The 24,530-nt window shown below is 37.1% G+C and overlaps 3 protein-coding genes across 5 annotated transcripts; 1 reads left to right on the top strand and 2 right to left on the bottom strand.

Annotated features, from left to right (window-relative positions):
- Positions 1–101: 101 nt before the first annotated feature.
- g6pd (glucose-6-phosphate dehydrogenase) lies at positions 102–10,646 on the bottom strand. The gene is made up of 14 exons (XM_055046222.1): positions 10,617–10,646; positions 7,573–7,653; positions 7,282–7,400; positions 5,451–5,488; positions 5,234–5,342; positions 4,917–5,140; positions 4,253–4,411; positions 3,761–3,886; positions 2,748–2,841; positions 2,475–2,661; positions 2,163–2,398; positions 1,235–1,311; positions 979–1,071; positions 102–885 (listed from the first exon to the last, which is right to left on the bottom strand). Exons 1-14 carry the CDS (start codon positions 10,636–10,638, stop codon positions 795–797), a joined length of 1,656 nt encoding a protein of 551 aa, XP_054902197.1. The 5' UTR covers positions 10,639–10,646; the 3' UTR covers positions 102–794.
- Positions 10,647–12,101: 1,455 nt separating this feature from the next.
- LOC129370448 (polypeptide N-acetylgalactosaminyltransferase 6-like) lies at positions 12,102–22,534 on the bottom strand. Of its 3 annotated transcripts, none has more exons than XM_055046460.1 (13): positions 22,504–22,534; positions 22,362–22,426; positions 21,073–21,182; positions 20,183–20,633; positions 19,898–20,070; positions 17,548–17,697; positions 17,160–17,394; positions 15,919–16,036; positions 15,173–15,373; positions 14,943–15,074; positions 14,703–14,804; positions 13,023–13,172; positions 12,102–12,858 (listed from the first exon to the last, which is right to left on the bottom strand). In XM_055046460.1, the coding sequence occupies exons 4-13, from the start codon at positions 20,608–20,610 to the stop codon at positions 12,736–12,738; spliced, it is 1,812 nt and encodes a 603-aa protein (XP_054902435.1). In that variant the 5' UTR covers positions 20,611–20,633; positions 21,073–21,182; positions 22,362–22,426; positions 22,504–22,534; the 3' UTR covers positions 12,102–12,735. The 3 variants fall into 3 exon arrangements, with proteins under 3 accessions (XP_054902435.1, XP_054902434.1, XP_054902436.1); XM_055046459.1 differs by having other exon boundaries at positions 21,073–21,117; XM_055046461.1 differs by lacking the exon at positions 21,073–21,182 and having other exon boundaries at positions 20,183–20,389.
- Positions 22,535–23,051: 517 nt separating this feature from the next.
- On the top strand, positions 23,052–24,176 carry LOC129370390 (testis-expressed protein 49-like). Its single transcript, XM_055046346.1, has 4 exons — positions 23,052–23,231; positions 23,577–23,744; positions 23,826–23,949; positions 24,034–24,176. The coding sequence occupies exons 1-4, from the start codon at positions 23,141–23,143 to the stop codon at positions 24,080–24,082; spliced, it is 432 nt and encodes a 143-aa protein (XP_054902321.1). The 5' UTR covers positions 23,052–23,140; the 3' UTR covers positions 24,083–24,176.
- The last annotated feature ends 354 nt before the right edge of the window (positions 24,177–24,530 follow it).

The following is a 24,530-nucleotide window of genomic DNA, read 5'->3' as shown; positions in this document are numbered from 1 at the left end:
AAATAGTGAGACTACAGTTCCCTGTGGTACTCCTTTTTTTGGTAACCTTTTTCTTTTCAATGTATCAAATTATTTTGGCCTTTGAAACAAACAACAGAATATATATGCAAAGCTAGTTTATTAATAGAAATGGAAGCATTGCTACCTTTACAGAAAGAGAGCAGCAGCATTCAATATTACATTCAGCCGATTTGTAGCCAACAAACCTGCTGCCTGGATGTGTTACAATATAGAATCAATAAATGAAAAACAAAAAATGTAAACACAAAACGGAATGAAGCTTTGAGTTGGGCGAATGCAGGCCCAGCTTGTATCGCTTCTTCTGCACAAAACTTAAAGGCTTGTTCTAATTATGCATTTCTACATCTTTGGTCCCAAACAGGGAAAGCAAAGCAAAAATAATCCTATATATGTTACTACCAATGCAGAGCAAGTTCAACATCATTACAATCAGTAGTTAGAAATAAAGTATAAGACTAACAGCTGATGTCCACATGTCGTTCTGCCTCCAGCCTATGATCGCTTGTTCCTCTTACCAAGTCATGATGGGAAACTTAAATTCAGCTTCACTGCTTTTTTAAATTAGATCAAAGTTGGTCTCGACATAAAGTAAGACATGCGTCTTAAAAAGAAAAAAAAAAAAAAAAAACACATCATTAAGTATCGATGACCGCTTGGGCCCTTACAATTAATTCATTCCTGAGGACATTAAATGTTTTGAATTTGTTTTTTGCTCTTCTCCTGGATAGCTCACTTTTTCTGCTGCACCCCTCTACTCTACATCTCGTTACTATTCAAAGTTTGTTAGGGTTGACCCATTTGTAAGTGCCTCCATAACGAAATCCAACTTTCTTAACTAGGTCATCTGCTTCCGCAGGGCCACGACTGAGAAAGAAAAAAAAAAAAAAAACAATGTTATAAATTGAATTCATAGCAAGAAAAAAAAATTCCTCAGAGGGCAGAATTTGTATTCATTACCTTCCATATTTATAAGGAATTGGCTTTGGCTTTTCTTTGTCTATCTGATGGAGAAGAGGGGTGAAGATTCGCCATGCTTCTCTCAGTTCATCACTGCAGACAAGAAGAGTCACTATATTTTAAATTTGTGTCAACTTATTTGCAAATCAAATTTCTTAACTGATTGACAAACTGGTAATGCACGTTGCTGCCATCTAGTGAAGCTCAGACAGGATTACCAGATTTAACAGGCTTGTGAGGCGGGATAGAAACCGACCTGCGTACAAAGTGCATTTGGCTCCCACAGAACACGTCCAGGATGAGTCGCTCGTAAGCGTCTGGGAGTTTCACATCCTGAGAACAGGAAGACTTCATTAGTTTGTTTGAAACATCTGGTTTATGTTTAAAACAACTTTCTTCAAACATTTTCCCACCTTACTGTTTGACAAATCCGACCAAGAATCTTATTTTAGGCTGGATGGGATTACCAAAATTATTTCAATTAGCTAAAAGCCAGAGTCAGAATTGTAGGAGTTGTTTCTCATGTGATTTGTAAACTAGCAACTCTGAAACGTCGTCATTGTGTTTAATCTGCTTTATTGCTGATTGGCTCTGTGATTCAGGTTAATGTCTGTGTGGAAGAGCCATTTGTGACCAAACTTCCCTCTTGATGTCTTGAGATATTAGCTCATTAAAATGCCGTTTTATGAATTACATGCAACTTAATTCCCATCATATCTCCAAAACTATCTAGAGTACAGAGAACTGCAAAACAGGGACCAGGAAAAGGTCCACACTCTCCATACTTTACCCTTTGCTTGTAAAAATTTATATATTTTTAATAAGTAAACACACATTTCACACCAAACTCTGATGCTATCGATATGGATACTAATGCTTCTATATGATTATTTGTGTCCTGATCAATGTGGAAGCTGCACTCAAAAAGATACCAGACTTGTAGAGGTTCAGAAGTTATTTGGGTGATTTCTTCACATTTTTCTATGATGTCAAACCAGCAGTTTGTTTTCTTAAAACAAACCACATTCATGTCTCCAAGACTGATAACAAATCATTGACATAAGAGGCATTTTCAAATTGCTAAAAGACAGTAATCATCCATGTAAACTTCTGATGTGAAATAAAGTTACATTTGATGACATGCCACTGAATAGTTTAAAAGAAACAAATCAAGAGCAACCTGCCTTGTATCTCCTCTTGTAGGTGAGGTCCAGCTCCGTTTCCTCAGGGCTGAAGTAAACTCCGGGTTTCTTGCTCATCATCTTGGCATAAATTGCCTCGTTGGGTTGCACTCGCACCACCAGCTCGTTCCTCTGACACTTGTTGTCAAAAATGTCTCCTGGGACATCAGTGAACTGCAGCCGCACCTCGGCTTTTCTCTCGTTCAGAGCTTTCCCGCAGCGCAGGATGAACGGGACGCCTGCACAGGAACATTTTCAAGGTCTTACAGGAAGAAGATTCAAGAGCTGAACTTTTAAAGAGTTGGTTCTCTTTACCATCCCAGCGTTCATTGTGCACATAGAGCACAGCCGTGGCGAAGGTGGCCTGAGTCGATCCTTTCGGTACAGTGGGATCTTCAAGGTAACCCAGCTTCGCATCTCCTTCACCCTCAGGATTCCCCACATACTGACCCAAAACCACATCCGACATGGAAACTGGAGCAATGCACTTCAGCACCTTCACCTACAGCAGGAAAATCGGTTTTGAGTTCATCAGGAATTATGGCAAATGTGAAGCTTTTGTTTCTTTGCAGCGGAAAAATCCAGCACCTTTTCATCCCTGACATCATCAGAGCTGGTGGAGACTGGTTTCTCCATGGCAACCAAGCAGAGCATCTGGAGCAAGTGGTTCTGCATGACATCTCTGAAGGAACAAACACACTGTTACACAAGACACAACGCCTGACATCACAGGGAAACTATTCAGATAAATGAAGGAGCTACTAAGCACCATAAAGCAAATCTATTTTATGTTTCCTAATTTGTTTCAAATGGCTGCAATCCAATTAATTTTTATTTCAGGAGAATAATCTCACACCTTCAAAAATGCTAAAATTTTCTATTCAACCAGAACAAAAAATTCACATAAAAAAACAAAACAAAAACATTGTTCCTATTGACAAACAAATGGACCAACAAACCAAAGTTTTTATTTATGCTTTGCATTTTTATCAAACCAGTGTTTTTTAAAGTCTGTATTTGTAAGGTATTGCTCATCACAATGTGGCTAAAACTATACACTGAGCAATAATGAAAAATGTTCATAACGGACTTCTTCTAAAGGCTTTTTTTATGCTCTGGATGAATTTAATAAATAGTCAATGGACAAGAAATGGAGAATAGAAGGAAGAGAAAGATATGCAGCAAATGTCCTGAGCCTGGGATCGGTCAACTTAGACAGCCAGCGCTGAAAAACTTGGTCATTTTTAGCGTCTGTCTGTATCATAATTATCCTAAAAGTATGAATAAATCAACATAAACATGGTGAAACAGGAATTTAAAAAAAACAAAAAAAGCCGTATTTAATAAAAAGGAACTGATATTCAACTGGAAATGGTGTTTACACATTTTTAACAGCAGGGGGCGATCATGTTAGTGTTTTTCTTGAGGTAAAATCAAAATGTTTGATTTTTTTTTGAGTTGCTATATTGGCATAAATATAATGTTCTGTATCATTAATACTCCATGGTTTTTATTTATATTCATTATAAACCAAAATTATTCTAAAATAGTTCTACCAGTAGTGAAATATTTGTACATTTCAGTTTTTTCTCCTCACTCACCGAATGATGCCAAAATCGTCAAAGTATCCTCCTCGCCCCTGAGTGCCGAATGGTTCTTTAAAGGTGAGAATGACGCAGGCAACACAGTCTCTGTTCCAGATCGGCCCAAAGATTCGGTTCCCAAACCTGCACAGAATGTCACATTATTATTCCGAGCTCAGAACAAAGCAAACCAGACAGCTGCTCATGACAACACAAACAATTTATATTCAGCTTTGTCCCTGTTTAATTTAGATGAATCGCAGGAGCTTTTAGAAAATAGAGAGCAACTTCATTTAATCCTGCTTTAATCAGACAGTCGTTTCAGTGTGAAATTAAAAACAGCTCTGAGAGTGCATTGGGTTTATTAAAATGCTGCAGATCAGTCAGACGCTGCTACAACTAAAGCAAACTAATAAAAACAGCAGTGTTTTTTTTTTAGTATTTTAATCTTTATAAAGTATCATATAGCAAAAAAGAAAATTGAAGCAGACGGGAGGATGGTTTTCATACCTGAGCACCATGAGGTTCTGCACCATTTCTTTGCCCAGATAGTGATCGATACGGTAGATCTGATCCTCACTGAAGAGGGAGGAGAGGTGTGTGGACAGCTCCTCTGAGCTCTGGAGGTCGTGTCCAAAAGGTTTCTCAACAATCACTCTGTTCCAGCCCCTAACCAACACAAACCGGAAGACATTCAACAGTCAGAAAACTCATGAATGTGTTTGCTTGTCCCAACAGTTGCATTTTAAAAAGTTCCAACAATTCCACATTTGTCCTTCAAAAAGTCACATTTCCAAATCCCTCCCTTGATTTATCGATTCGTGTTCGTAGTCAGCGGGAAGCTGCAGCCACAAAAGACGACAAAATGCCACGAGGAAAGCTACGCTTAGCAGAGATTAAAACCAGAGGCCTTCTTGGCATCACCTGACAATCCTAACCACAAAACTAAGCTACTCTGAAGACATTCAGTAAATTACATGACAGAAGTAGAGAGGAAGCTGAAAGCTTTTTAGTTAAATGTAGAAAATTTCCAATCAAAAATCTGCTGATTGTTCCTTTTGTCACACAAGCTGCCCCTCAATGTCTGATCATACCACTGTTGTGAGTTCAATGCCATTCAGAAAGTGGAACAAACAATAAGAGCAGAGAGTTACAGAGGCCAGTTGGTACTGACTTTGTGCTCATGCAGTGCTGCTGGATGTTCTTGGTGACATCGTGGTAGACCGTCGGCGGCAGCGCCAGGTAAAACAGCCGGTTGGCCTCCGGTCCTCCGGGAAGAGCCAGTATGTGTGCGTTGAGTTTGGAGAAAGAAGCATCTTCTGCATATTTCCCGCTGATGTAAGAGTTTCTGGCGAAGAAAGTAGACAACCGCTTTGCTTCCGTCTCCGTCTCCGTCACCTACGCCAGAGAGCACCAAAGTGAACACATCTTTAAGTAGGATGTAACCAAGTTTAATTTTATGAAGCTAGATGTCAAAAGGTCAAATTCTACATTCATGAATGGCAAGCAAGCAGTTCGGATGGCGTCGACTGTGAGGTCGGAGCGAGCGAAGCCGACAAAGTGCGTCTCCTCAGGGAGGAGGCCATCTCTAAACAACCACCTAAGAGGAAAAGAAAGAAGATTTATTATTACAACCCAGTCCTGACGTTACAGTTTAGGAAGCTTTTCTTCCCCATTAGGTTCGGCTCTACGACTGAGGATCACTTACCACAAAGTTGGGTAGATCTTTTTCTTTGCCAGATCTCCCTGCAGGCCCAAACACATTAGGAATGAGTTGAATCATTTATTTTTGTAGTAATTTAGCCAAATGCATTTCTTTAAACCAGATTTAGCACAACACCCAGATCTGGTTCAGCATTACTAATAACTCCATATACTTAGATGAACACACAGCTTTGTCTCATTTGAGAGTTACACAACCTTTATAATCCCACTGGGACAAAACTAAACCAGAGGCACAACAGACTGAAAGACTGACGGACCTGCTTCATCCTGAAGAACCTGTTGCTTCAAAACTAATCTACATTTGCACAACTACTGCTTTGTCTGTCAGCCAAAGCTAAGCATCGCAGTAACTCAACCATTCACGAAAGAAAGTCTATCACTGCATTTTTAAAAATAGTTTTTTTTTTTGTTTAATAATTGACTTGCATCTTGTGTTTAATATTTTGCTGATATATAAAAATGATTAAGTGCCAATTTATCACAATGATTGAATAATCAATAGCTAAAATAATTGTTAGTTGCAGTCCTGGATTTAGTATTCTAATTTTGTGGGAAAATTACCTAGCAATAAAATTAATTGAAATACACCACTGCTACTTAAATAAATTAGTTGAACAGAACATCCAAAATTAAACTTTCCAGTGGTTTTCTAATCCATTAAAAGGCCTCCTTAATTAAAGTGCAAAATGTGTGACATGCCTGAATATAGGAAGTCAACTTAATTAAAATTCCCATAACAATGAACTTCTGACCTCAAATTGAGTCCAACAAGCTTAGCTGTTCCTCTTTTCCCTTCAAAACACTAATCCTTGTCTGGGAGCTCCCCCAACTTGTAACTCTGCCACTTTGTTTAAGATTATTTGCTTCCAGAGAGAATTTATACTCATTACTTTAATCAACTGCCTGCAACACAGCACTTTAATTCTCCAAAAACAACTAAGTCAAGGAATCAACAATGAGATAAAGAATCCCAGTGTCAAATGCAAAACTCTCCATTAGAGAAAGTAGTTTTACAACCTAAGCATCCATAAAAGAGGCACAACCAACTGAACACAGCCTGGCCTTGTCCTTGACACGACGCGGCTGCAGATCCCATTGAAAGAAAAGCGCTGACAGACAGTGACGCTGCAAAAAAAAAAGAAAAAAGCCCACTCTGTTGTACAAAGAGTAAACTACAGAAGAAAGAAGCACACCATCAGTCAAAAGCTCAAAACAAAAGTGGTTCTTTAGAGACATAATTCCTGACGCTTGAGCTTTAAATCTCAAGAACAAACTGCTAGAGGAGAAAGAGAAATATGAAACAGAGTGAAAACCTACAAGAAAGATTAACCAAATTATGCAAGACAAAAAGAAAGAAGGAAATGAATGGTCTCAGATTACATCAAATGAAATGGTTCCTGAAACCAGACAACTGAAAAGCAGGAACTCCAACATTTTTCCCCTCCTATAATTAAGGTGATGAAGTAGCCAGTAGATTTACTGACAAAAGGGAACAAAGACAATTAGAAAATTGAAGCTTTTTTCAGAACACCAAGTATGGATTTAATCTACAAAAAAATAAATAAATAAACACAGTATATTTTAGCTTTTTGCCAAAACACAAAGAGGAACTACCAAAGTTTGAGGTTTTGAAAGCAGATCAAGCAATATTTGCTCACAGCTTGTTGAAATCAGCGCAATTGTTACTCTTTATTTCAAAACTCTTTCCAGTAAACAGTGGCCAAAGGTTCAAGCCTAAAAGTGGAACTACAACCAAAAATAGAAACGGCAGGTCAGAGAGAACCCTTCACTAGCTCTCAGGTCGGGATGCTCACCGACGCTCCCATGATGACGAAGACGTGCACGTCGGTGTGGTGGAACTTTTCATCGTCGTAGAGCTCCTGGCGCAGCTCGCCAAAGACCTCCGAACGAGACAGGGGAAGCGTCATTTTCTCTGAAAAATCAGAAAAACACACAAAAAAAAGAGGCAAATAAAGGGGATTATGCCAGACAAATGGGATTATTCAGAGGTGTGAAGGACATGATAGATCTCTATTAGCTTGGTTGTTATATGCATTACAGAGTGACCTTATGACCTGGTGTTCAGGACTCTATGAAGGCCTTACCAGGTGTGGCTGAGCTCCCTTTCCTGGAGTCTGTGGGCATTTCCTGGTGACCGGGTCCGCGTTTTTGGAGACTGTGGCGTTCTGCAGAATGACATGGGAAAAGATGCCATGTTGATGCCGATGCTTTATGAATTAAACAGCATTAGTACAAATTCAAAAATACATAATTCAATCAAACATCAAAATTATATTAGATGCTTTCCAATTCAATTATTGTTGTAATACAATGTGGACAATTTGTTAAAGTAGTTATTTTTCATCCTGGAGAAAAATGTAGAGTTGAAAAGAACCAACTGGTATTAAATAAGATGGTCTAAAACAGGGGTGCCCAAAGTCGTTCCTTGAGGGCCAGCATCCTGCATGTTTCAATTCTCTCACTGGTGGTAATAAGAACCTTTTCAGCATGTTAATGTTCTTCTTAGGCTATCTAACAAGTCATCATTGGATTCAGGTGCATTAAACCAGGGAGAGAAGTATAACATGTCCCTCAAGGACCGACTTTGGGCAGCCCTGATCTAAAGGTTTTGGACAAAACTGCTTTAAAAGTTGCATCATATATTCCTCATAACTTTTTCTTGATGGTTCTATTAATTATATTTGAGGATGTATTTGGTAATAATAAATAAACAGTTAAATTTAATATCAGTGAACCAACATAATTTTGGATTAATGCAATTATTTGTCTGATTTTTGATCATCTCAAATTTCTTTTAAAAAAGTAAAATAAAAAATAAATAAAAAAATATGTAAGGGTTTTTTTCCCAGAACTCTACTAAAAGGGATAATAAAAGGTAACTATAAGGGACTTCTCAATTTACAAAGCTTGATGTCTTCTGCTGAGCACTCAGGATTGTGTAATACCCCATCTGCTCCTCAAACTCAAAGCAGTAGAACTGATGCTTTTATAAACATTAGAAGACATGTCAATCTAAAAATAATATTCCAGACAAAAACCATATGAAGCAGTTTGAAATATTCTCAACAATATGCAAAGCAAGTGGAGGCTTTTTATCTAACTACAAAAATGCTCTTCTTTTCCTGACATTTATTTTCTCGTGTCACTGCATGTCATTTTTATTAATCCAAGCCACAATGCATGATAATATGCAACACTAAAGAAAAGATAAAGAAAAACCTTTTGAATCTTTGCTCATTTCTAAATTTCAGTAATATGCCTTACCTCTGTTTTCCATTATAAAAATAAATTATATATATATATACACTGCTCAAAAAAAATAAAGGGAACACTCAACACAATATAACTCCAAGTAAATCAAACTTCTGTGAAATCAAACTGTCCACTTAGGAAGCAACACTGATTGACAATCAATTTCACCTGCTGTTGTGCAAATGGAATAGACAACAGGTGGAAATTATTTTCAGACTTATTTCATTCATTCAGATCTAGGATGTATTATTTGAGTGTTCCCTTTATTTTTTCTAGCAGTGTATATATATATACATTTAAAGTACAACCAAAATCACCTAAAATTTATCAAAACATTGATTTAGTGTTACTGCAGTCTGCACTGGCTTGCAAAACAAATTGCATAATTGAAAAAATAAAATAAATAAGAAAGCAATGTTTTAATGTTCCTGAAGCCTAAAAGTAATAATCATGTTTCATTCATGTGTAACTTAATGGATAATGATTAGTTTTTAACTGCTGCTTATTCAAATATGCTAAAGGTAAATGAAACCATAAATTCTGGGCTTATTGTTTTCCATTAATCAAAAAGAAGAAAGAAAGAAAAGCCATCCATCCTACTAAAAACCTGTTTATCAGGTGGGGCAGTGGTAGTAGCCACTGGATCAGAGGACATGACCTAACCCATGTCCTAACCCGGCGACCTAACCCAGCTCAGCTAAGGAGGGAAGATGCAATAATCTACCAATGCTTTGAGAAATGTTAACTTTTTGACTACTTTTAGCTTTAAAACTTTTTTTCACTAGGTTTAATTTGATTTTCTTAGCATCTTTGTCTCTGAACCACTAACATTTTTATTGTTGCTGTAAGCTCATTGCCCTTTTTACTTGATAGTTTGTTTTATGCATTTATCATATAAAACATGTTGAGATCACTACTTCTGAAAATGTACAATATAAAAACTGTATTATCACCATTAGTCATACTTACTAGTATCATGTCAAATTATTTCACTAGCATTACTGCAAACATTCAGCATTCAGACAAAAAGACTAGATAGACTAAAACAAACTATCAGCTGAAGTTAAGCGGGCAAATTAAAAATGTTTAAAAAAATACTGGAGTAACAGAAAGCCAGGGACTCATTGCTTGAAACATTATTAAATGCCAGTCAATTACAACTTTCTTTAGCTTAAAATCTAAAAGGCAGTGAATTCCAACCAATAAGGAAGTAGTTTGTTCAATATTTTCTCCTGATCTGCTGGGTCTCTTTTACAAAGTACACCTCACGTTCCTTGGGGTTCTTGTCAAAAAGGCTGCACACAACCAACCGTAATGATATTAGTCAAATCCTCCTCAAATCCTCTATTTAGAGGGTTAAACCTTGCTGCACCACAGCGTGATAAAGCTGACAGCAGCGAACATTACCTTTAAATATAGCTCTTTGTTGACAATCAGGAGTGATTGTTTTCATGAGCAGCAGCTGTCAATCTAAAAATAATATTCCAGACAACAAATAATATACCATATAACAAAGCTCTCATCCCAGCTCAGCCATCAACCCCCTCGTCTCACAGGCTGTTGTAGCAAGAAACAAACCCCAAACTGAAGCGTACAGCAAGCTAACAGCCTCTAGCTTAACGGCAGCTAACCGCAACAAGCGTCAAAGTTAACACCAGTGAAGCGAACAGTCCTGCTACTTACAGGTTTGTTAAGAAGATGATAAACCTGGCTGTTAAATCCTGAACAGACCCGGAGACCGGACGCAGGCTTTCTGCAAACTCCCTACCTGCGACGGAAGCCAAGCCTGGCGACGTGAATTTGTAAGTGCTGCCTACTTCCCTGTTGAGATGACAAGGCAAAACTGAGAGATTTTATTGGTTTAACACAAACTCACCAGCGCTCGCGGCGGATCCCATCACTGAGAGAAGCGAGGGGCGAAATATAAAGAGACTCAGAGACTCCGCCCCCAAACGCTACAGCGTTAAAATGCGAGTTATTTTAATCAGTTACTCACTTATCTTAATCTACATACATTTAAAACTGATCATAATATACACTGCTAAAAAAAAATAAAGGGAACACTCAAATAACACATCCTAGATCTGAATGAATGAAATAAATATGAAAATAATTTCCACCTGTTGTCTATTCCATTTGCACAACAGCAGGTGAAATTGATTGTCAATCAGTGTTGCTTCCTAAGTGGACAGTTTGATTTCACAGAAGTTTGATTTACTTGGAGTTATATTGTGTTGTTTGAGTGTTCCCTTTATTTTTTTTAGCAGTATATTTTAAGTGTAAAATTGTTTAATCAGGCAGAAAATAATTCTGGAATATGTGTGAGTTCTGGTATTTTAATGCCAAAAGGCAACAAATTAAATAAGCATTATGATTGTAATAGAGCTCTTGTTTCAATGTTTCTTCTTTGTTTTTGGTATAGTCTATTTCAGCAACTTTGTTGCATCACCCTGATACATTCAGCTTTGTTGCAACATTGTTTTGGGGTCTATTTTAGCATATGGAGATAATTCTAAAAATAATATGTTGACACTGTACGTTTTTGTCTTTTTAGAACAGACCTTAGCCAGAACCTATATTTACATAAATGTAGCACAAATCCACAAATATTGGTTAAAACAGTTTCTTTAGTATTATAATATAAAAATGTGAATTTTGAAAAAACAAGTTGGATTTAATTGATACTGTACTTCCTCCCCTTTTTGTATTAAAATGTGGCAAAAAAAAAGGCACATACACAAACATTCTAAGCCAAAGTAACACTTTGTGTCCAGACTGTTTTAATAATAATAATAATAATAATAATAATAATAATAATAATAATAATAATAATAATAATAATAAAGCCCAGAAAAGAAACAGTTTATACCTGCAACATTTCCCCTGTTTTTATACATAACAGCCTTGCAGGAAACTGAACACTGGACCATTCAGAGGTGTGTTATCTTTGCAAATGGAGGTCAAATTTTCTGAATTCCCAGTCATTAAATTAGCAAGAGCACCTCATGAAGTAAACATTCCAACTGTGAAAGTTGGAGGTTGCCAAGAATGCCTTGGTTTAGTATTCAATTTGACTCCCAAGCTAATTGAATATAATAAAAGTTGCAGGTATAAACAATCTGTTAACACTTTGGCTGGTTTGATTTCCAAGACACATTGAATGCACCAAGCAACCTCCAACTTTCCCTGACCTTGTAGACTGTTCCTGTTGCATTTTTTTGCAGATAATTTGGAAAATACATCTTTTGATTTCAAACTGAACCCACATGAATGTCAACCCAATTAAAGAGATGAAATAAAAGTACCCAAACACATGCACACGTTTAAAAAAAATAAATTAATTAACCAATGCAAAGTAAAAATGTATGACTTTATTGTGCTGGTCAAAAAGTGGCTACAATGAGTTACATAAATTATATATATACTTGACTTCAAATAATATTATTAAACTTTATACATACCCATTCATATTGAGTTCATACTTTCAAATGCTCACTATTCCATACAGCACAAACTAACCACTGCATACCATACACTTTGTTTTTAGTAAGCTAAACTGACTGTCAGATCACCATACGTTTGTTTTTGACAACAGTAAGACACCCTGGCAACAATTTACATGTCAGATCATCAAACACATCTGAATCATAGGAAAAAATACTTATTTATACCTTGCTGGATTGTTGGATTCTCTAAACATGGTGGACTTGATGCCTGGCAGAAATATGCTACTCTGACATGTATGCTGAACTGACTGAATACCAGCACTGATTTGTGTCTACAATAATCTCCTGTCTGAGCCACAAGGAGGGAAAAAAGAGAAAAAAAAACACATTTTTATGTTTAAATAAAAGCCTCTGGACTTTTATCTGGATAAGCATTAATACCACAATGCAAAGATTTGATTAATTGGAACCATTTTGTCTTATTTGTTTATGTTTAAACCTTATTCAGGAAACACTGGTAGCAGAGGCAGGCCACATGCTCGGAGCCTCTTACTTCGCTCGGATGAAGACCCAGCTCTGGTTCTCTGAGGTGGATCTGCATTTAGACAAAATCACGTTGCCACCGGCGACTGACAAACACTTGCTTGATAAAGGGTTCTTCATTTGGTTTTTCTGCCAAAACAACAATAAAAATGTAGAATGTCATTTTGAATATTTAAGAAGTGCACAACTGAGCAGCAAGAATGAGGAAATTGAAATCTTTCTTCCTCCCTTTGCAACAAAGCCACTGTTGTAACAGCAAAAGGCTTAGATGATGTGGAAATACATTAATTCACCTCTGTGAAGATCCAGACTTGCTCTTGTGCTGCTTCTCCCTTCGATTCACACAGCTCAAGAAAAACCAAAGCCATTTCAGAGTCTGCATGTAAGCACAACTGATTGCCAGCACTGAGTCGAATCTCTCTCTTGGAGGTATACTCAAAATACTAGAAAGGGAAAAACATAATATTTAGATGAAGAAAGTGATCGCTTTCATTATTATTAATATCCTAAACTGCTTTATGAGTTTATTTATAGATCCAAACAAAAACAACTGTGAAAAAAATCTGAATGTAACCCATAGTCTTTATATATAAATTATTCGTCATACCATTTCGTTTTGTACAATTCATAGTCACTGTGGAGGAGCCAGAGCATTGCATATGTCTGGCAGGTTGCAGATGTCTGGTGTAAATTAAACCTCTGTTTATAGTCAGGTCAATAATTAAAAGCTTTCAAACAACTGTAAACATGACAATCAAGAAAGAATAAGAATTTATATGAGCCATCATTTTCAGTCAGGAGAAACTAACAAAAACTGTTAGAGAACTTCAGTCAAACTGGTAGCTTAGGGTCACCAAGTCTTCATAATTACAACTGAATGAGGCATTTTCTAATCCACCACCACAAATGCAAATATGTGAAATTTGCTAAGTCCTGCTAAAGCTTTAATAGCAACCATGTACTTTGGTTGGCAAAGCACCTCATGTGCATTGATAAATCATATGGAGAGATTTTGATGTTTTGGGGCTGATTCGGTTTGATAGGCCCTTGTTGGAATGACTTTTACCATGAAGTCTTTGAAATACCAAATACCTTTAACAAAGAACCCAATGTTCTGTCTGTAAACTACAAATGGGTTGTTATTGGGTCTTTCAACAAAACAATGATCTGAAGACCACCTCAGCACAGACATGGTTACTTAGACAGTGAATCAGCCTCCCTCCATGGCCGACTCAGTACCAGGCTGGACCTGAATCCTGGAGGAAACTTATTGCTGAAGGGAAGAATATGACAAAGGATGCTGGTGTATCTGAGGCATCCTTCAAATATCCCTCTTTTGGTATGTTCCAGCCTTATGAAATGTCATTTTGAATTTTTCAACGTGAAACTTGCTACTTTAATGAAAGACTGGTTTATTTATGGCGTTTTCAATATCTGCATACGAACTAGCCATGTTTAAAACACTGATGCCAAATGGAAGAAGGAGGTGGTTGCATGTTGAATTTAAACTAGCCTGATGGTTGATAAAGTAGGAAATCAGTTTTGCAGGACAAACATCCTAATTTTATACAATTAAAGGGCAGATTAGTTTGCTTTAGATTAGTATTTGAACTGTAATCAATCTCGATAAACCTTTATATCATCCTCAAGAGCTGCCAATTATCAATGATAAACCAACAGAAAGTAATGAGAATGCCTGTCTAATGATATTACAAAAAGTATATGAGAAGTACATGAGCACTATTATTGTTTGGCATTGCTTTTTACAAAAGCTTGATTCGTAGTTTTCAATTTGAAATTGCATTTACTGTAACTACTCACAAAAACAATGGTCCCACAAAATGCAAAGTCAAACTTGACGCCATTGATAAACTCCAAGGAGCACAAAATATACTTTCTTAAAATAGATTTTAAAAGTAATTATAATGTGGGATCTTGCCTTAGAAAGAGGTATTTAACTAAAGGTGCAATACCTGAGCTTCGCCTCGGTTGTTACATTTGAAGATTTGGCCCTCCTTCCAGCGGTTTTTGACTCTTCCCACATCCAGCCGGCAGCCGAAACTGGTGTTGTTTAACTTCATTATAATAAACAACAAAATAATGAACTGTGAGGTTTGTAAAGCTGAATCTCTGAATGCCTTACTTGACAACATCTTAACAATGCAGTGAAATGTTTTTGCAAAACACAAACAGTTGGAAGACAAAGTAGGTACCTGTCCATAGATGATGGGCCTGATTTCAGGGACATATGCCTCTGGGTAAATATTGTTCAGGTACCAAGAAAAGTTCTTGCAGTTAAGTTCTTCTCTGAGTTTACGGCGCTCAGAAACATCGCCGTATGAGTCCTGGGAAGTAAATGAAAATATATAAACAACAAGGTTATGGCAAAACAATAATAAAATGCTTAATTTCAAGATATCTTCAAGATGTTATTTATTCTTACTGTTCGAAAAATTAAGGCAGCCTTTCTGTTTGCACGATAGAAGATCCACTTGTAGTCATCCATCCAGACCTCAGCCAGACGCACCAAGTTGCGGAGGATGGTTGTGCTACCATTTGGAAACCTGTGAGGGCTCTTCTTGCGGAAAATGTGGCCGACAACAGAACAAGGAACGATCTCTAACAGGCCTCCACACTGCCAAACCTGCAGCACAGAAAAACACGGCAAGAAAACGCTTTAAAAAATTTTCAAGGCATGTGGTGCCTAATGCTTCATAATGCTTGAACTTTTTCACATCATAAATCTGAATGTTATTTGTTAATATTTCATTTTGAAGAATTTTGAATTAATGACGTGCAAAGTATTTTTGAATTTGAATTAATGTGACAGACGAAAGGAAGTTAGTATGATCTTCAAGTGCAAGGAAAAGAGATGTATTGTTTTAAAAATTATTTCTCCATAAAAGCTATAACTTTGACAAAAATGTGTTTTTTTACAAATTTGTTGAAAATGTCATAATGTCTCGACAGATAGTCTATGGGGAAAAAATTAGTTCTTCTGCCTCCTCTCTGTGATTCTACAGTCATCTGCAGAAATGCACTTCTGTGGAAAGCAAACAAGCAGAGCCAGGAGGAGCCAGGAGAGCCAACAAGCTGCAATACTTGTGCTAATCTGTAGAATATAGAACAATTCCAACAAGCTTCAATGGTACGAAAACATTTGCACTGCATTTCATGTACATTTCTTACCCTGAAAGACATTTCAAGATTCTCCCCTCCCCAGAACTCCATCTGGTCATCATAGGATCCAATTTGCTCAAAGTAGGATTTCAAAATAGAGAACAGACCACCAGCGAAGGTAGGCGTTCTGTAAAATATGATGGCAATGTTTCTCACAGCAGCAATGTCACAGCAAATTTATTTAAGATTCAAAAACAAACTTAATCTATTGAGAAAATTCATTTTATCCAAGTTCTCTTTCACTTAGAAAATAATTCAATTCAGTTTGGCAGCGTTTACATGGCATCCTGAAGTGACCCAATTTCGATTTTTTTTTTTGACGTAATGTGACCTATATCTGACCTTTCAATTAGAAGAGTTTGAAACTAGAGGGAGAGACTGAGGACTGGCAGACAGCTCTGTGTTTGGGAGCCGAGAACAGAAGAGTACAGATAGAAGAAACAGAAAGCTATGACTTTATTTCCCACTGTCTTTAATGTAGAGCCTTTAAAACCACAAAATATAATCCAAATATTTTTCGAATATGGTGCTTTAAGGGTTACATTTCAGTTATGAAACTCCCCCAGAACCAGAACCAAACGAGGAGAAGCAGCATTCAGCATCTATGCACCACAAATTTGGAACAAACTTGTGATGATTGATTGATTGATTGATTGATTGATTGATTGATTGATTGATTGATTGATTGATTGATTGATTGATTGATTGATTGATTGATAACCTTGCTTCCGCAAACACTTCTTCTTCTTCATGGCGGTTGGCAAAACACTGAGCACACTCTCTCTATGTGTTATTGCGCCCTCTAGTGCGCATGCGGGTTTGCAGTTCACACTGGAGATCACATACAGGTCGCATATATTTGGAAGAGTGAAATAAAACGGCCACAGCAAATAAATGTGATTTGACAAATTGGGTTGCTTCAGGCTACAGTGTGAATGTAGCCTTTATTTATATTCTGCCACACCCCTACAAATATCATCTTAAGGCACTACAAAAAGTAATTTAAATTTAATCACACATACATTCAATTAATTATTCAAAGTTTCTAAAAAAAAAAAAAAACAACAGATCAAAAATCAAAATTACTTCACATCAAAAATGACCTCCAACCTCTTTATCAAGAAAGACAAATGTAAATTGATCAATTATTTCAGTAAAATCAGAGAAAGCTCGTTTAACAGGTATTTAGTTGTGATGTATTTTTACTTGAGGAAACTTATACTTTCTTTGTTGGATCTATTTGCATTTACCTAATAGGGTATGTCTCATTCTTCCTGTGCTTCTTCTCTTCGTCTGGAACACGTTCCCATCCAAACTTGAGTCCCCAATCAAAATTTCCCCGGCTGTAGTTTTGCGGTTTAGGCTGCGGTTTCTGAAATCTCAGGCTGCGATTATTGATAGACGTGATTCTCGGGCTCACCACGGCCCTGGGCTCTTCAACTATTCGAGCCAGAAGAGGCTCCAGCCAGCCAGGAAAACATTCACCTATAAAACAAAAAGAAAACTGAAAACATTTTTTCACTAGCTGGAAACTATCTTATGAAATACTGCTGCATAGAAATACTATTGTAATAACCAAACACATTGCTAAGCCAGACATTTTTCCTCTGCATGTAAAAATCAAAGCTAGAAACTCACAGTGGGAGTCTAGGAAGGTAAGGACTTCCCCCTGTGCAGCCTGAGCCCCCATCAGCCTGGCTGTGATCAGGCCTTTTCTCTCCTTCTGACGCAGGACACGCACTATTCGCAGCTTCTGCACATATTCATCCAGAGGAGTCTTCAAGAAATCTGGAGACATAAATACAAAATTAGAGCTGAGGGAAGTCAGATGTTAATAATGAAATCTGGCATTTTGCATATCCTTATATTAGAGTTATGTTGAAGTTAGAAGGGTTGTAATTAAAGTGTGTTTTCACTCTGAATACAGAAAAATAAAATAGGTTATAAACGCTTAAATATTTATTCAGATTTTTAATTGAAGCATCTAAATTTAATTAAGACCACATATTACAGATTAATTTGATATTGTAAATAATAAAAAAAAACATCTCAAATTTATAGTGAAATACTGATTGCCAGAAATTTACAGTATAAATACAGATTTACAGTTTCCAGTAAATCTGGAAACAGTAAATTAGAGACTTTTTTAACAATGTAGTTACTGGGTGACTTTGGGGCAACAGCCAGAGGCCCATGCCACAGAAACCGCCACTGCCAACACCAGCCACATCTCTTCTAATCTCTTTTCTTAAAAATGTTAAAATGCAAACATCTTTGTCTCTTTTTCTGTCTCCATTGCTGCATAGTGGCACATTTGGTTCAACATAAAAAGGTCTTGTGTTCGAATCCCGGCATGGGGGTCTTTCTCCATATCCTTTTTCTCTGAATACTCTGGTTTCCTCTCACAGTACACAAACATGACTGTTGTAGTTTCTGAAAATTCTCTAGATCTTTTCTTAATTATGAAACAGAACCTCAGTTTTCTCACCTTTGAGCCTTGATGAAAGTTATTCTTATTGAATTTTCCCCTAGATGTACATTTCTGAATAAAGAGGGCAACAGGATATTATATTATTATTGTTGCTTAAAATTATATTTAAGCAACAAGACGCTTAAAATATGTACTTTATCATTTGTAAAAGATTAGGTTTTATGTCTTCATAATAAACCGAGCATAATTTTCCAGATAACCTTTCCCTTTGGACCTTACTATGGATGTGACGAGTCATGCATTCAGTCACCATAGTGGCTATCAGCATAATAAAAACACTAATACTGTAATTAACTGTACAGTGTTAAAGCAGAACACACCAGGACAAATTCCTTCCCAACTCACACATTGTATGCCAACCCAATGCAGAAGTAGTAAATTTCAGTTTCCATCATATTATGTTATTCTTTTTCTCTGAAATACGAGAATACTATCTGAAGAAATGTACTCAGAAAGACATCCAATGCCTTGCAAAAATATTCATGCCCCTTGAACATTTTCACATTTTGTCAAGGATAAAAGTATGTTTTGGGGATTTTACATGACGAAAAAGCAAAAAGTATTGTATAATTTTAAGGTTTCATGCATTTTTATGCAGTTCCTTTGAATGAGTACTTACTAACTTTCGCTGCTTGTAGAGTAGCATGTCTTTGGAAGTTCCATCAACTCTGACCAGCTTCCTTCCAGTTAATAAAGATATGTAACACATCTTTATTAAGATATGTTAATCCCAATGCAAGCCCCATGTTACAGTACATTTTACATCTAGGCCAAGAAATTCACTTTTGGTCCCACCTGACAAAATTACCTTACTCCACATGTGTTGCAACATGACTCATTGCAAACATTTCAAGTTTATAGCAAATTTTCGTAAAAAGACCAGAAGTTTGGAGTGCACGGCATAATTTTCCTGATGTTGTTTGAGACGAGCTCTGCAGCTCCTCCAGAGGAATTATCTCCTTTCAGTTTAGGTGCGTAGTTAGATCTTGGTAGGTTTGCAGTTGTGTTCTTTCCAATTTCAGATGATCAATGAAAAGTGTTTAGGAAAAACTCCACAGTTTTATCCCTGACTTGTCTGTTGTGACCCTTGGTCTTCATCACTTTGATTTTTTTTATTTTTTTATCTTCATTCAGCTGTTTGTTCACCAAATTTCTGGAATCTTCACGGACCAATCGGATTTAAACCAAGATTGAATCAAACACAAGTGAACTCTACTCTGTGACTTCTGGAGACAGTTAACTTTTATTGAAGGTAACCATAAAAACCATAAAACCATAAAAAGAGTGAAAAAAACATAAAGTTTGTACCATTTCCTTTAGATTTCATAGTTATCTGCTTTTTGGGATGGTATTTCTCATAAAATCCCCCAAAAATATATATATGTTTTTGTTTCCCTCATGAAAAGGGATAGTTGAGGAGTTGTGAAAACTTTCTGCAAGGCTCTGTGTCTGTGAAAGCATTAAGTTGTACCATTAATTATCAGTGATCTCACTCACCATCTGTACTGGCGTCGTCCACCAGTAAGATCTCTGTGAGCAGAGCAGCAGGAGCTGTGTGCAGGACGCTGTAGACGGTCCTGAGCAGAGTGGACCAGGCCTCGTTGTGAAACACTATGATCACGCTGGTGGTTGGAAAGCCGGGACATCTCAAAAACTTCTGCTTCAAGCAGCTGTCAGAGCCAGACTGAAAGTTAAGAGGCAGCTTTTAAACAACGCATAGATTTATCTCTTGCCTGAAGGGTGACGTCACCAATGAACAATGTTCTCCTGAGATAAACTCACTCTGGAGGCCGTGTGTCTTTTCCCAGATCCCGGTGCAGAGAGATGCGATCGCTGGCAAACTGGTTGAACTGGTTTTTCTTAAAACCACTTGATTCCTCTTTCTGTTCCTCAGTAGTCAAAGAGCCCCACACGAATGGCTTGCCGTCTGCTCCGGGTTTCCAGTGACTTTGGTAAGGCCTCTGAATGTGAGGCCTGAGCTCCTGCATGCTGTAAAATCCAGGAGGACATTTGTGGACAGAGGAATTTGTAAACAAGGTGGTCTGGTCAGGGACAGATCCTCTGAGTTTCCCCACGCTTCCCTCGGGAGGTTTAGGGGAATGTGTCGTCGTTGTGTAGCTGATGTAGAAGTGTATGATGAAAGACAAACACAGAAAACCGGAAAATGCTATCTTCACTGAGTGCTTGGGTCGAAGCAAATAAAAATGCATGATATTCAGAGAGAGATGGGGACCTGAGAAGAGAAAAATAAACAAAATGCAACAGTATGAACAACAAAAATATCATTTTAAATAGTTATTTCACCTGGTCAACAGCTGCAGTCTAAAAACTCTGCTCTACGTCATGCTCGGAAAAAACAAATTCTTTTATTTGCATATATTTGACTATTCATAAAGTTATTTTTGTCTTATTTAAACAGTAATACAAGCGCGATCATTTTAACAATGACAGAAAACTTGTCAGGAAATGAATGAAGTAGTGACTTAAATATATTGTAACAAATTCAACAAGACAAAAGGAGCACTAGGAAGGTTCTGATCAAGCTTCGATGCAATCATTTGTTAGAAAATCCTTCAACCATTTACAAAGACCATAATGTTTGAAAAATAACTTTAGCAAACCTGTGTTTTTGACAAACAACACTGCCTTTATTAAATGAGAAAAGTACTTACTTTTTGCTTGAGTTTGTCTCTGTGTTGTCTTGTTTCCTCCCACGTCTTGTGGAGACAAAGAAGTGCACAGGTGCTCAGTCGGGTCAGTATGTCTCAAGGAGTTTTTTCAACTGCTCAAACCGGTTAAAAAACATCTGACTCAGTCATGCAGCTGCGGTGAGACTGCCAGGAAATATATTCTTTATTCCTGGTTTCACTTCGGCTCAGCTATTTTTAACTTCCATTTCACTTTTAAATTGCATTTCTTGTAAGATTACGTTTATCTGATTATGAGAGGAATGAGAGTAAGACCAGATTCTCAGACTAGTAAATGTTTGTCTGAGGTAAATGGCAGAAGAAAATAAATTTTAAAAAATGCAATATAAACCAATCCATTGTTAATTAGTTGAGTCTTCATGTTTTATTCAAACTTACAAAGATTAATTCATAAGCCTTAGTGACACCAGTGTCTGATTAGTAGCAAGGAGCTCAGCCAAAAATTACTAACCATGATCATAAATTGGAAAAAATATGTTCTTCAGATAAAAGGCTATGTTTAATTCAAACAAAAGGGAATAACAAAGGTTATATATTTCTAATATTGCTTAAAAGAGCTCGTTTTTACTGAATTTCGGTCTTAATTGTAACTCTTCACAATGAGAAGACCTGGAGTTTCCATTTCCTTTCTGGGTTCATCTCTGACGCTTCCTCCAACAGTCGAAAGAGAAACACAATTGAGCCACTCTGCAGATTTGATTGTGTTCATGCATGACTGTTTGTTATGTGTCGTGTGTTTTGGTATATATGGGTATTTATGTTGCTAATAAGATGACTTGTCCAGTCAGGCTGCACCAGTTCTCCCACCCAGTGACAGACTGGAGTAAGTTCTGACTGTTTAAGTTCAATCTTAAACAGACTTAAACTACTGGTCCACTACTTCTGGGTACACAGTAGAGTGCTGAACAGAATGTGTCCTACAAATAATCACTACAATCGGGTCCAACAACACAGTTTTGTAACAGGTGATTGTATAGTGGATTTTGATTGATAGTACAACTTTCAAATGATAATTCATACAGTCTGGTCTTTCTCTTATAACTAAAGAAAAATCAGAAAAATAAACATAGACAGCAGTCAAATTTAACGAATAAACTATTTAACAGTAACCTCTAACTGGCCACGTCATGTCATTATAGAAACAGGGAACAACCAAACTGACAGACTGGCAAATACAGCAAACCGACAACTGAAAAAAACTGACAAGCATAACTGACAACATAAATTTCTGACATTTAACATGACATAATTACCTGTAATGAGTGGTTAATAACGAACAGCACAGTGAGCCTCCCTACTGGTCCACTAGTTCTGGGCACTGCAATAAAAATCCACGTTAGTCTTAGAGCACAACCACCACTACTGTTCAGAAAAGAACTGGACTTGATGACCTACCACAGTAGAGAGCTGAACAGATGGAATCTACCGTTTCTCCTCCTTTTATAGGCAACCAGTAGGGGGCGCCAAAAACCACTCATTACAGGACAACGATGAAACCCATTTTAGCAGAATTTCATCTGAACCATTTCGACCATGTTACAGTGGCTCTCTTAAAAACTTGTATAACTTCAATGGGGTTTTAGGATGACTGAATTCATTGATGTGCGCCGCTTTCCTTAATCTACCTGTTGACAACAGTGAAGAAAGAAACAGCTTTTGGGCCAAGAAGATTAGCAAGCGACACAACTTCATTACAGAAGCAAAAAAACAAAACAGAAAATATTAGTAATGCAGTCATTTAAGCCAGAACTAATTAAATAACGATAGATAGATAGATAGATAGATAGATAGATAGATAGATAGATAGATAGATAGATAGATAGATAGATAGATAGATAGATAGATAGATAGATAGATAGATAGATAGATAGATAGATAGATAGATAGATAGATAGATAGATAGATAGATAGATAGATTGTCGTGTAAGGAGGGCGTGGTTTGTTGCCAGGGTAACAGGTAAACAACGTTGTGGTTATATCTGAAAGCTGGTCGTGAACAGAACCCCGACTGGATAAAGGATCCGTAGCACACATGGCTTTCTTCGGCTTGACCCAGCTGGGCTATCAGAACCCAATCGGTGACAACATGCTGATAAATCCGCGGGGCGTTCCTGCGACTGAAGGTAAGGAGCAGCAGCGAGGCCAGACTGGACTCTATAGGTTCGTCTTGGCTGCAACCTCATTCAAAACAGACCTCAGCTTTCAGTTAAAACGTTTTGTTAAAAAAATAAAAAATAAAAAAAAGTGCAGTCATTAGACAGACATGCATTGAAAGATTGAAAGACACGAGTTAAAATAATAATAACAAAAATTCACATAGAAGTACTTTACTGATGAAATAATTTCTTGTTTTTGTACTGATGAATAGAACATAAAAATCTGAGTTCAGCAAATTGTCCTTGTCAAGTAAAAACACGTTTCAATGTAATAATAATTAGCTTCATCTGTTGAAATATTTCTGTTTTTAGATGACTGTTTTCACCCCAAAAAGGAATTTCGGCCAATGGTTAAAGAACAAGGCACAAATGACGAAGTGACCAAACTGCTACTACAGCCTCCTTGCTACAGCACTGAGGATCATCAAGGGAGTCATGAGCGATACGCAGAAATGGTGAAAAAGGCTAAACCACCCAGGCGTAAGCTAGCAGACTTTAAAAAAAACAATTGCTTTGGGCTCCTGTTTGCTACAAAAACTAAAAGCCTCTTCTGTCCTCCAGTTCCCAACCAGCTGTATGTACAGCCTCTGACACAAAACCAGTATTACGGCTGGATGAGACACATGAGCACTGAACCATGGACCCAATGCCAAAGGTTTCCTCGGAAATCCAGCGAGATGACAAGGCGAGTATTGTTACCATAACACATAAATATGTTTTTCCACTAGTCTAAGCCTCTGTCGGTATAAACCAACTGTTGTTTTCCCAGGTTCGTTGGCACAATGATCTTGACACACCGAGACTTCAGTTTGTTCTGAGCTCCCTCATGTTTTGGCTTCATGAAGCAGAACCATGCACACGCTCCCTTCCACATGTCTGTTGTTCTGGAAGTTAAAAAAAAAAAAAAAAAAAAAATTAAAAACCCTGCAACTTTTTGACTTTTCAACCTCATTTTGTTGAATCAAATTTCAGTGCTTTGTTCTTCCTATCAGTTGTTTCTCTTTATATATAAAAAGAAATGTATGCATGCAATGTTTTTTAACCGGGTTATTCTCATTGAGATTAAAAATGTCTTTTTTTTAAGAGAGATTTGGCCAAGACTCTTAGCAACACATAGACGATTACAAATCAAAAGTACAAAATGTGGCCTTAAATACACAAATATAACTAATAATTTCTCAAATTAATGCATATAATGCACAATTTTAATTGTGAACTATAAGATGTGGTACAGCAGTGCTACAGTACTCTGTTAAATCTCTAGTA

The sequence above is a fragment of the Poeciliopsis prolifica genome, unplaced genomic scaffold (assembly GCF_027474105.1).
Source record: "Poeciliopsis prolifica strain line A6 unplaced genomic scaffold, Auburn_PproV2 SCAFFOLD023, whole genome shotgun sequence".
Classification (NCBI taxonomy): domain Eukaryota; kingdom Metazoa; phylum Chordata; class Actinopteri; order Cyprinodontiformes; family Poeciliidae; genus Poeciliopsis; species Poeciliopsis prolifica.
This window is presented reverse-complemented; position numbering and strand designations above follow the sequence as displayed.